We start from the raw sequence: 14,098 nt of genomic DNA on the forward strand, positions 1-14,098 counted from the left end.
CGGTCCAACCATTCACGCGTGATGCCGTGACAACGGAAAACGGGTTTCATTTTTAATACGCTTTTATTAGCTTCACTTGTATGTATGTATGTAACTTTTTTTAGTGGTACTGAAACCTAGAATATTTGAGCGACACTGTAGGAAGGCGATAGTAAGTTTAAGCAGCTCACCATAAAGATGCGCTTAAAAGTATGCAACATACGAGGGCTGTCCGATAAATAACCGACCTCAACGAGAAGCTAGCGGCACATCTGAAAAAAAAGTTTCCACTTCAAATTGTGCATATTATAATAGCTACTCGCCAAAGTTTCAGAAATTTATCTTGCGCAATTATCTGTTGACAGTCGTTTTTGTGAGTCTATTTCGGTGATTTCCCCAACATGGAAAAAATTGAATATCGAGCTGTAATTAAATTTTTATTTTTGAAAGGCAATACGCCTTCACAAATCAAAGATGAGTTGGACTCTGTGTATGGAGACTCTGCACCATCGTTTACCACCGTAAAATTTTGGGCAGCTGAATTTAAACGTGGTGGCAGGAGCTTGGAAGATGATGAACGTCCTGGGCGTCCAAAAACTGTAACCACTAACGATAACATCGCTAAAGTTCATCAATTGGTACTAGACGACCGCCGGATTAAAGTTAGGGAAATAGCTGAGATTATGAAGATGTCAAAAGAAACTGTTTGTTACATATTAAACCAAGATTTGGGCATGAGAAATCTGTCCGCGCGTTGGGTGCCGCGTTTGCTTACGCTAGACCACAAACGTGTGCGCATGAACATTTCCAGCGCTCTGTTGGCTAAGTTTAGAGGCAATAAGACCGAGTTTTGGCGCCGATTGATAACTGTAGACGAAATTTGGATTCATCATTATACGACCGAAACAAAAAACCAATCTAAACAGTGGATTGAAAAGGGGAACCAGCCCCAAAAAAACCTAAAGCTGTATATTCGGCTGGGAAAGTGATGGCGAGTGTTTTTTGGGACAGCCATGGAATTATTTTTATCGACTATCTTGAAAAAGGAAAAACTATAACAGGAGCATACTACGCATCATTATTGGACAAGCTAAAGGAAGAAATTTCGAAAAATCGGCCACATTTGCAAAAAAAGAAAGTCTTGTTCCACCAAGACGACGCACCATCTCACACCTCAACAGTCGCCATGGCGAAAATCCACGAATTGCGTTTCGAACTGCTTGACCATCCACCTTATTCACCGGATCTAGCACCAAGCGACTTTTTTTTGTTTCCTCAACTTAAAACTGCGCTCGGCGGCCAGAAATTTTCGTCAAATGAGGAGGCAATCTCTTTCGTGAACTCGTATACTGCAGACAAAGACGCCAAGTACTATTTGGAAGGGTTGCAGAGATGGGAGCATCGCTGGGAGAAATGTGTGGAGTTACAAGGAGACTATGTAGAAAAATAAAAAAAAAAATTTGAAAAAGTCCCGTGCATCATGGTTATACCGGTTATTTATCGGACAGCCCTCGTATATATAAAACTAGTTTTGGTGACATTTAAATAGCATACTGAGTTGGGCGTAGATCGTTCATAAAAAGCAAGGTTGTACAGTAGAGCATGATGTAATTTATCTGGGCTCTCGACTGTTTGCTGCTGGACAAGCTTATGTAGCACTTAGTCGTTGTAGATCTTTGGACGGTATTCGAATTGAAGAACTAGACTGTTCAAAGTTGACAGGTGGGGATGCTTTGTGACATATTTTTCATATATCGAGCATGCCACGCTTTTCTCACAATAATGCAGGAATTTTTCTTTCATTATTATTGTTAGTTTATACAAAGAATTATTTTTCACTTTTTAGTTTGATATGCTTTAAAAGCGTATTTTTTAGTTTTTTTAAACTATATTTATTTCACACCTACTGCACTTCGTTCGAAGTGCTTAATGCAAACAAATGCATTGAAGGTGGGTATATCCTGCGTTGGTGGGATCCGTAAATTTTCCAACCACTTCTGCAACTCCTCATGCTTCCTAGGGAATAAAAAGAATCTCCCGGGAGATTCTGATGTGCACTCCCGAACGCGACTTTTATTAGCTTAACTTGTATGTATGTATGAATGTAACTTTTTTAAGTGGTACTGAAACGTAGAATATTTGAGTGATACTGTAGGAAGGCGATAGTAAGTTTAAGCAGCTCACCAAAAAGATGCACTTAAAAGTATGCAACATCTATAGTTGCATAGAAAAGCGTGGGGTGCTTTGTGACAAATTTTTCATATATCGAGCATGAAATGCTTTTCTGACAATAATGCAGGAATTTTTCCTTCATTATTATTGTTAGTTTATACAATGAATTATTTTTCACTTTTTAGTTTGATATGCTTTAAAAGCGTGTTTTTTAGTTTTTTTAAACTATATTTATTATATGTATATAAGTTAAGCTTTTTAGTTATTAAATAACCATAAAAATATATTTTTTTAGCGGCGCTGCATTGGGGCAGCATTACCGCGTAGCTTTATTGAGTGATTAGAACTGAAACTTGCTTAACCAAATTTACAATATTTATTCTTAATTTTAACTTGAATAATTATAAGGGGCATGATTCGCTTCCACGAATTTTATGTTGCACAACATGTAGTGCAGACGCTGACCATGCACTTTCTGGTGCATTTCGGTTACACGTGCCGGAAGTTGTAAGTCGATACTTCAGTAACAAGTTTTGTGTTAACTTATATAGATAAATAAACTAATAATTAAATATTACGAACAATTTAATTTACATATTCAATGTCCTAATTGGCACATTTTCGGCAATATTCCTTGTTCTTTGATAAGTAAAAACAACAAGGATTGCGTATTGTAACGGGTGATTTTTTTGAGGTTAGGATTTTCATGCATTAGTATTTGACAGATCACGTGGGATTTCAGACATGGTGTCAAAGAGAAAGATGCTCAGTATGCTTTGACATTTCATCATGAATAGACTTACTAACGAGCAACGCTTGCAAATCATTGAATTTTATTACCAAAATCAGTGTTCGGTTCGAAATGTGTTTCGCGCGCGTGTTTTGTTCAGCGATGAGGCTCATTTCTGGTTGAATGGCTACGTAAATAAGCAAAATTGCCGCATTTGGGGTGAAGAGCAACCAGAAGCCGTTCAAGAACTGCCCATGCATCCCGAAAAATGCACTGTTTGGTGTGGTTTGTACGCTGGTGGAATCATTGGACCGTATTTTTTCAAAGATGCTGTTGGACGCAACGTTACGGTGAATGGCGATCGCTATCGTTCGATGCTAACAAACTTTTTGTTGCCAAAAATGGAAGAACTGAACTTGGTTGACATGTGGTTTCAACAAGATGGCGCTACATGCCACACAGCTCGCGATTCTATGGCCATTTTGAGGGAAAACTTCGGACAACAATTCATCTCAAGAAATGGACCCGTAAGTTGGCCACCAAGATCATGCGATTTAACGCCTTTAGACTATTTTTTGTGGGGCTACGTCAAGTCTAAAGTCTACAGAAATAAGCCAGCAACTATTCCAGCTTTGGAAGACAACATTTCCGAAGAAATTCGGGCTATTCCGGCCGAAATGCTCGAAAAAGTTGCCCAAAATTGGACTTTCCGAATGGACCACCTAAGACGCAGCCGCGGTCAACATTTAAATGAAATTATCTTCAAAAAGTAAATGTCATGAACCAATCTAACGTTTCAAATAAAGAACCGATGAGATTTTGCAAATTTTATGCGTTTTTTTTTTTTTAAAGTTATCAAGCTCTTAAAAAATCACCCTTTACAAAAAGCACTAATCTCTTATACGAGCACTCAGTTGCAAGTACATACAAATGGATTCATCTATAGGTATACCCTATAAGATACAGAAACACAAAACAAATTAATAAAATAAATATTGCATATTTTAAAAATTAAATAAATAATAAATAGATTCGGTAATACTTGTACACTATTTTCGAGATTAATTAAAACGAAACACGTTATTTAATTTAATTTAAACAAAATAAATAAAAGAAAACTTTTACAATTTTATTATTTACAAGAGATTTCGCTTTGCAATCAGCAATTTTAGTTAAAGTCAATCAGTTTACACTAAAAGAAGTTAGGTCGTTTATTTAATTTTTCTAAATGAACGCAGATTCTAAAGAATCAAAATCTTCACAACTACTGACAGTTCCAAAAATGACGAAAAAAGTCCATGTATACCTGCAGAAGCTACACGCTCAAAGCAAGGTGTTACAAAACTAAAAAGGGGGAAAGACATTATATACAGTAAATTTATTGCTGAGGGTGACAGTTTAATAAGATACTTCACTCGATTTTCATCTTCGCCGATTCAAGATAATTCTGAATCGGCATTATAAATAAAAAAGAAAGTCTGGATAATTTTTGGATACGTCTCCAAGCTTCTTATGACTCAATAGTAGAATCTGATGGCTCAGATCTACCAGCTGACGTGATAATAAAACAGTTCGCATTAAATGACGACAATTTCAATTTGGCTTGGGAAGCTTTGAAATCAAGATACGAAAATGAACGAATATTAGTCGATAAGCAAATAACAATTTTAATGAACTTGTCAAAAAATCAATAGGAAACTAGTTAAAAATTTATAAAACTTTAATCCTGCGAAATATTTATGGTCCTTTGCACGTTGGCCACGGCGAATATCGCATTCGATGGAACGATGAGCTGTACGAGATATACGAAGACATTGACATACTCGTAGTTCAGCGAATTAAAAGACAGCGGCTACGCTGTCTAGGTCATGTTGTCCGGATGGACGAAAACACTCCAGCTCTGAAAGTATTCGACGAAGACCTTTACTCCGAAGAACCAAGTGGAAAAGGACCTGGCTTCGCTTGGAATATCCAATTGGCGCCACGTAGCGAAAAGAAGAAACGACTGGCGCGCAGTTGTTAACTCGGCTATAATCGCGTAAGCGGCATCTACGTCAATTAAGAAGGAGATTCAACACGACGTCAATAGAAGCTTCCACAAGCGCCAAGCCAATAGCAACAACAATTTGAATAGAGAAGCTTCTTCAAAACGCAATCGTTCTCATCTGAACAGAATAAATATAGATCTTGCGAACTATGTACAGCAGGGCATAAGCTCAAATCTTGCAAGAGATTCAAAAAATTGAATATTATCGACCGCAAAAATTTCGTGAAACCAAAAGAACTTATTATACAAACTGCTTGTCACATGCGCATACACACAAAGAGTGCGAAAGCAAATTTAACTGCGTCTATTGTCATAATCGACACCATTCGATGCTTCATATAAATAATTTTTCCAGCTTATCCCCAAACAGCGCAAATATCAAAAGAGACACCGGTTTAGTTGCAACAACAAACCCCAAAGAACCACCGGTTTAGTTGCAACAACAAACCCAAACAAAAAGCAAAGTAGGGTCCTCCACCCACAGCATCTAGGGCACAAAATAGGCTAAAACCAAGTCACTTTTGACATTACGAGAATGGGCGGAAGAGTAGTTTCAAACTCTAATAAAATCTGCCCTATTCACACTGGTCGATTTCATAGGCCAAAAATAAAAAAATTAAAGTTTGAAATTTACCACAGGTTGTATCAAAGCTATTTTTTAAAATACCAATAAAACTAACGGTAAATACATTTTTGCTCTATCCCATTCGTAGGGGCTACGAAAAGTGCGAGAAGTGAGACAATAGAAACACGTGCAGTGAAAATAATTTTAAAAATTTCTCTTATAATAAATTAAATTTGCAATATAAAATCGTGCTTAATCCCCATAAATCGACATGTGTATTGAGAATAAAGGTATATGTTATATAACAATGTAGTTTTTATATAATAATATATTGTTTTATTATTTTAAGGCAATTGTTTTATAAGAGCCCTTTTTAGTGCTATGTTTTTCTTTATACATCGATTTCAGATATACAAAAAAATGTGATCCCACTCTCACCCTCAAATGAATTAAGTTTGTGTTTATATTAGTTAATGATTTCTAAGTCTATGCTCTTGATTTCAGCTGCAACTTTTTGCAACTTTCTTTGTTATTCATGTTATTCTACCAGGCATGAGATTTTTTGTGTGTTTTTTTTTTTATAATTTCTTGCATTTACGTGTGCATATTTTATTTTTTTTTTATTTTTTTTTCATCATACATACATATATGTATACATATTGAGCTTTGGTTTTAATTTGATCATTTTCTCACTTTCATCAAATATTTGTTTTATACTCGTACGTACTTTTATTTAGACACATCATATCATATTGTTACGAATTTACTGCTAGTTCACTTTGTTAGGTTCGTATCTCTGGATTGACAAATAAAACCAAAACTGTTTAATTTAATTCAACAACTCTTTATTTCACAACTCGTCTACACTATAGCAGTTTACTCTTAGCACTGATTGATTACGTTGGCGCTGCCACGGCTTATATAGCCACGCACTTCTCGCTGATGCCGACGTGTCCTTCTAGAATATCGCGTCTGGAAATTACCAGAACATACGGCTATACGGCGCCAGACGCAAGCAGACAGTCGCGGCGCCAGACTCAGCAATTGTTTACCTAGACAAGCAGACAGTGCGGCGCCAGATGTCTATTGTTTCGACAAGCAGACAGCCGTGGCGCCAGATGTCTACAACAAGACAAATGCTATTCCATATAGCTACAGCTATTGTTCATAATCAGGGATGCATATAGTAATACAAATACAACTTAATACTACTTTTGTAACAATATCATATATTTGGTGTTTAGAAAATGTGTGAAGAAATATCACTTATCACCGAAGAAAAGTTAATAAAGCTTCAGTACCTACTTATTAGAAGTTTCGATAACAAAAAACTTGATATCAACTTTTTACCCTGCATAACATTTTAAAGGAAAAACAGTTTTCCTGAGCAAATAAAGGTCTCAGAATCTGATGTTGAAGTTGAGATAAAAAAAATTTATGCACCACATTGCCTCACAAATGTAATTAATGAACGGAATGAGACCTCTAATTACCTATTATGAATAACATGTGGCTTTGATGGCAGTTCTGGTCAGAAGGAATATAAGCAGAAATTTGAAAATAAAAATTTGGAAGACAATAATTTATTTGTCACGACATGTGTCCTTGTATAACTGATAATAAAATCGCAAAATGATGAAGAGCACAAACAAATTTGGAAAACCTGCAGAGCTTCGTCCACCCGCAATTGCCGTCCTATTCGAACTCAATTTCAAAAGGAATCAAACCCTAAATACACTAAATTTGTGCTGGATTAACTTCAAAATAGTCCTGATATTATCTTCCTTCTTCCTCATAAGAATCTGCTGAGTCAAGCAATAAAGACGTGAAGATGTATCGACTCCATTATAGCCGAAAGAAAAAATTAGGACTTGCTAAGCCGATTGCTTTTGAGCTTAGACCCTTTCATTACCAGTCAAAGAAACTATCATGCAAAAGTAAATCAATTTTATTAGAATCAATTTTTGATTTAGCTGAATAATATTCAAAAAATTCCTTTTTTCGTTGATCAACTTTTTTAATTTAATATAATTAATTAAAATTTGTTGCCATCGGGGGGTGACGGAGTGGGAAACGGGAGAGGGAGATTTTAAAAAGCTTTGGCAAAAGTTTCACTTTAATATAGGCAGTGGAAGTATTTTTGGCCGCTGATTCCATACAAGACCGACCACTGTGCTATTACCATATTTTTCCTCATGGGGATATAAGTAACTAACAAATATGCTTCCAAGCTATCATATAAATAGCAAGCATTGCGAAAAGATTTCACACCTTAAGTTGGCAGATCCCAACTGCAACACCCCCGCTCAAATAGACCTTCTATTAGGCAGCGATCTCATACCACAGGTAATACTCGAAGAAATTGAGAAAATTTCAAACACTCTTTTGGCACAAAAGACTATTTTCGGTTGGATCCTAAGTGGATTAGTTACGGAACCAGTCACAACAATGACAACTCAAGTTGAGGAAATCTCAAACGAGTACCTCAATTCACAATTGAGAAAATTTTGGGAGATAGAAGAACTCCTCCCCATTTCAATCACAACCCCCGAAGATCAGTATTGTGAAGACTTTTACAAAGCCACAACTACTAGATCAGATAATGGTCGGTATGTCGTACGACTACCACTAAAACAGCAATTTCCCAACACAATCGCCTTAGATTACTCTCGCATCTCTGTAATACAGCAGTTTCAAAATATGGAAAGTAACGTACATACTTAAAAAAGGTGAGCTCAAACAAGAATATGGTGGTGTGTTGGAAGAATACCTCCATTTAGATCACATGGAGGAGGTAAGCCCATGCAAAAAAATAATCAATGGCAAATACTACTCATTTTACTTCCTACATCATGCAGTAGTAAAGCCAGATAAAAGAACAACTAAAGTAAGAGTTGTCTTCAACGCTTCAAGATCCACTCCCTCGGGGATTTCTCTAAATGATATCCTGTTTTGGGAACCCATGCCCCAACCTGATTCAATCCTACTTGTTCTAAACTGGCGTATATTCAAATACGTATTCAACGGGGACGTCGAAAAAATTAATAGACAAATAGTTGTACATAAAGACGATCAAGATTTTCAGCGATTTTTTTTCCGAAAATCCCCCAATATCCCACTACGCGATTTCAAGCTAAACCTTTGGCGTTAACTGTGCCCCATACTTAGCCATTCGAACACTCCGTGGATTGGCTGAAAACACGAAGTCAGAATTTCCTCTGGCAACCCAGGTGTTAAAAACACAAAAGTATGTAGACGATATTCTGTCTGGAAGTCACAGTCTTCCACAAGCATACGAATCATTATCACAAGTAATCCAATCCCTTAAATCCGCAGGGTTTCCATTAAAAAATATTATGGCAAATCACCCAAATATACTAAAAAACATACCAAAAGAAAATTTGTTGGACACTTATTTTCTAATATTCGAAAAGAAAAGTACAACAAAAACTCTGGGTATCCAATGAAATGCGATATCGGACCATTTTTCATACACGACTGAGTCCATATCGGCATTATCCGCCTTTACAAAACGCCAAATTCTCTCTTCTGTGGCAAAACTTTTCAACCCCGCAGATGGCTTTCGCCAATTATAATGCAAGTTGGAGGTCCCAGTTCGCGAGAAATCTAAACGCCATCACACAAATACAAATCCCACGATGGGTGAATTATGTCCCAGAGAACAAAGTCGAACTACTCGGCTTCTGTGCGCCACTATATACAGTCAGCAAAATTCGTATTCATACACCCTATTTTTTCAATAAAAATATACATTTTCAAGCCAATTTTGAAATGAAAAACACGATTTGGATGAAAAATTACAGCAGAAAGCGAAACGTATTGATTTTTATATAAAAGTAAATAATATTTCCATAAAAAGTAAAAGTATAATATTAACAATCGCAAAAATCGTATTCATACATCCTTAACTGAAACATATAATCAATAGCATAAATTTAAATTACTTTGTATTTAGTGGAATATCCTTTTTGTTTAATAACTGCGTGCAATCGTCGTTGCATTGATTTCACCAATTTTTTCGTTAGTTTTGGAGATATCTTATTCCACTCCTTTTGCAATGCTTCTTTTAGTTGTTTTTCATTCCTTATATTGTAATTTTTCAACTATTTTTAACGATAGACCATACATTTTCGATGGGGTTTATATCTGGGCTTTGCGGTGGTGTTTTTAGGTAAAATGGACAATTGTACAAGATCCAAAGGCGAGTATCAAGCGCAGTATGTTTGGAGTCATTATCTTGTTGAAACAGGTATCGACCCCTAATTCAAGTTTATCAGCAGTTTGATTCAAATTTGCTTTTAAAATATCAATGTACATATTTCTTGGCATTCATTATTCCTGTGATGTTGACAACTTTTCCTAATCCAGCTGCAGCAAAACATCCCCAGAACATGACGGAACCTCCACCGTGCTTAAATGTGGGCAAAAGGTTCTTGTAATGAAGACGTTTATTTTTCTCGCGACATACTTTTACCCTTCCATCACTATATGTACATATTTAATATTAAATTTGGATTCATCTGTGAATATTACACGTCTTCAGAATCGAAAATCTTTATTTTTGTACATTCTGGCAAATTTTAAACGCTTCATTTTGTTCGTTGCATTTATGTAAGGTTTTCTTGCAGCGGATATGCTCCTTATTTTTCATTTTCGAAGAGTGTTACGAACGGTCTGCGCTGTTACAGTCACGCCTTGGAATTCAGTTAATATTTTGCTAACTTTGGTGCCGAAATTGTTGGATCTTTACGTACCTCTCTCACTAAAAATTACACATTTCTACGTGATAGTTTGTTTTTACATTCATTTCGGCGCCTTTTTTCACTGTTTTATACTTTTTAAATGTATTAATTATAACTGAACTGTTGCATGGCTTCGGTTTATTACTTTTCCAATTTCCCGTAAAGATTTTCCGTTTTGATGCAAATTTAAAGCCAATTGTCGAATATCATTTGGAACTTCCGAACCTTTTCTGCCCATTTTAGAAAAACACTTTCCAGTTGACGATCAGATTCAAAATGATGCATAATTTATGACGAAAGAATACGGCCTATAATTCGGAGAACTGAAATATTTGCTCTAGCTAACAGTAATTTCTACGAATAGTGAGTTTGCAGACTATCGTTTAGTGTATGAATACGAATTTTGCGTTCACGCTAACTGAATTCTTCGAACTACCGGAAAATCTTTAGTAGGAATGTAAAACAGGTATATTCTATTGCTTCATGTTGTATGTTGGCACACAAAGCAACAAGGCGACCACATCCACTTACTAGTTGCAAAAGAAAAAGTGGCTTCCCTAAAAACAATAAGTCTACCACGACTAGAACTATGTGGTGCACTACTACTTGCCAAACTAATATCCATAGTGCAAACGCATCTGAATATGACAAAGTACATATCATATCTCTGGTTCGATTCCGAGATTGTATTAGCCTGGTTGGAAAACCCTCCACATGCATGGAAAACGTATATTCCCAATCGAAAATCTCAAATTTTTGACGTACTGGGATCAGCCACTTGGCGACACGTAGCCAGTGAAGTTATCTCAAATTCATAGAGCGACTCAAACTTATAATTAAGGGAATACGCACAGTATACCCCCAAGGCGATACAGTGACGCACCTAGACTTACAAAAAGTAAAGGTCGCTCCTATCGCAACTACTCAAGCGCGCTACTTCAGCCGAGAGATATCAATACTGAGCGAATCGAAGCCGATTGATAAAAAGAGCTCACTCCTAGTACTAAATCCATTAATAGATACGAAGGGTCGTCTACGTGCAAGTGGTCGGCTTGTCATTTCAAGCCTAACGTATAACGAACGTCATGCCATTGTTATACCAGAGAGATCGCAACTTGCCACATTATACTCAATTATGTCTACGTACTATTATTACACGCCTCATGCAACAAATAGTCCGCCAATAGTTTTATATCCCAGGACTCAAGCCAAAAATAAAGAAATGCATTTTTTCGTGCAAGATCTGTACTATATATTAGCCGAGGATGCGAACGCAGATTATGACAGCACTTCCACTGGTACGCTTCATTCTTTCTCTGCCCTTCATTATGACAGGTGTCCATTTTGCTGGGCCTTTTCAAAAAAAGGAGTCCATGCTAAGGTTTCCCACGCTAATGAAAGGTTACGCGGCTGTCTTTGTCTGTTTTACAACAAAAGCAGTACACCTCGAGCAATGTACCAATCTGACAAAAGAGGCTTTTCTCGCGTCATTTGTTCGCTTCGTCGGACGACGTGGTTTTCCGTCAAAACTCATGAGCGACAATGGCAAGACATTTATAGGGGCTCAAAGAAAAAAACAGTTTGTGGACTTTATCAAACAAGTTTCACCTGAGTTGTACAAAACTACGCGCCCCCAGCCATTAACTGGCAGTTCATCCCTCCAAACGCTCCTCATATGGGTTATTTATGGGAATCAGCGGTGAAAAGCTTTAAATCCCACTTTAAAAAAGTAGCTGGAACCTACAAATTTAATTTTGAAGAATTTACAATAGTATTAATTCGTATTGAAACCGTTCTCAATGCACGGCCATTGACGACACTCTCACAAGATCCCTCATATCTAACACCTCTTACACCAGGGCACTTTCTAAAAGGAGCACCCATTCTGGCCATACCTGAGCCAGGCGTGGAGTCGCTTTCCTTACTAAATAGATGGGATAGAATTAAAATTCTCCATCATGATTTCAGCCGCCGATGGAAGGAGGAGTATATAAAGGACCTTCATAAAAGATACAGCTGGAAAGCTCCCAAAAAGGCGCCAAAGCATAGAAATTTTGTCCTAATACATGAGACTGTCTCCCCCATACAGAATGGTGGCTTTGTCGCATAGAAAAGCTACATCACGACTCCGACGGTCATATACGACTAGTTGACATCCGTACTCAAAACGGAACTCTAACGAGACCGCTCGTTAAACTATGCTTCTTACCAACAGCAAATTATAACGAAAATGCACATAATAAACAGTCCGTACAATAATACCGACCCGCAGAAATTAAAACATCCGTCTAATAAACCAAACCGAAATAAACCGCAAATATAATAAATCATAAATAATGGGTAGATTATTACATCCTCGACAAACCAAACAATGCGATCGACCATCAGTGTGCCCGTCCTGGCATTGTGACAACGTTGCAGCAGCTTCAGCGATTGCTAGGGTAAACATTCGCCTAAGGGGCCCGCGATGGCTAAATGAGTTAAGTTCCCCGGCCTCACGCGCCACTACACCACACAACACACCACTCACAAGCAACACTGGTACATACACCACACATGCAGACAGTAGTTTCCCCACACACCACACATCCATTGGAAGCAGCAAAAAACACCACACACACACCAATACACGCAGCTACTAATCCACCACCGCCTAAAGAGCCAAAAGCCGGAAACCCTTTTCGACCACGAATTTCGATAACTAAACAGCAGCGGACGTTTCTACACCTTTTTCGTATTATTGGCACGCAGCTCAACGTTCTACATATTTTTCGTTTCTTCTGCAGGCAGCCCCACCCTATTTTTACATCAGGCGATCTTCGGCGCGCAGCAGCGGGATTGTAGTTTCATTATAAAAATTAGGTGAAATTATGAGAGCAGAAATTAACCTTAAGTAACATTTCTTTGTGTGTCTTTTACAATTTGACCTTTTTTTGACATTTTCAAGAAAGTACATCTGTACTATTATTCTTTGCAATGATATTGTAACGACTTTTTTTATCTTTGCAGATTTGTCAACATTGTAATAGCAGTCTATGGGGCTTTTGCTGAAATTTTCGATCACACAAATTTATCGCGAGATTCATATAAGGAATTTGGTTTGATTGTTGATGGGTTATATTGCTCAATTCTTCTATTTATTTTTTGCGACTGTTCTCATAATGCTACTCTCTGTGTGGCTAAGGGCATTCAAAATGTGTTGCTTAAAATTGATGTTCGACAGATTAATAGAAAAGCAAAGAGTGAAATTGATTTATTCATATTTGCCATAGAAATGAATCCAGCAATTGTTAGTTTAAAAGGCTATGTTAACGTTAATCGCGAACTTCTAACTTCGGTAAGAAATAATATTTTTTATCAAACTTCGTTATTTTATACTTAATTGAAACTGGCTAGATGAGTTAGCACCATTTATAGGTATACCCTATAAGACTCACGGACATACATACAAAATTTTTGCGGTCAATACAAACAAAAAAAAATTTGGAAAATTAAAGCGAAATTAAATTGAATACTCTGAAAACAACTCTTATTTAACTCAAAAGAGTTTTCGGGATACATAAGCATACAGCGATTAAAAGCGTTTTTGTTTATTAACTTAATTCAAAGCTCTTGTTTACATAAAGGGTTCGCGGCCAATCATACATATACGAACTTTAACTTGGCATTCACCATTTCAGTATATCAAAAGAATAAAAATAAATAAATTACAGGTTTATCGATTTTCGTTGCAGCTCTACATACATACAAAGAGTCTTTTTTGCGACATATTATACATACTTTGTGCGAAACCATTTACAAATATACTTTCACTTACTTTATTTAAGTTACTGAAACATTTT

At 36.8% G+C, this 14,098-nt stretch overlaps 1 protein-coding gene across 2 annotated transcripts in view; it reads left to right on the top strand.

Moving 5' to 3' along the window:
* The window catches only part of LOC125776742 (gustatory and odorant receptor 22-like), a 149,241-nt gene that overhangs the window by 46,854 nt on the left and 88,289 nt on the right, over window positions 1–14,098 (top strand). For both annotated transcript variants that reach the window (XM_049450297.1, XM_049450296.1), the window contains exon 2: window positions 13,266–13,593. In XM_049450297.1, the coding sequence (XP_049306254.1) occupies window positions 13,266–13,593 (328 nt within the window). The remainder of the gene's footprint in view (window positions 1–13,265; window positions 13,594–14,098) is intronic.

The sequence above is a fragment of the Bactrocera dorsalis genome, chromosome 2 (assembly GCF_023373825.1).
Source record: "Bactrocera dorsalis isolate Fly_Bdor chromosome 2, ASM2337382v1, whole genome shotgun sequence".
Classification (NCBI taxonomy): Eukaryota; Metazoa; Arthropoda; class Insecta; order Diptera; family Tephritidae; genus Bactrocera; species Bactrocera dorsalis.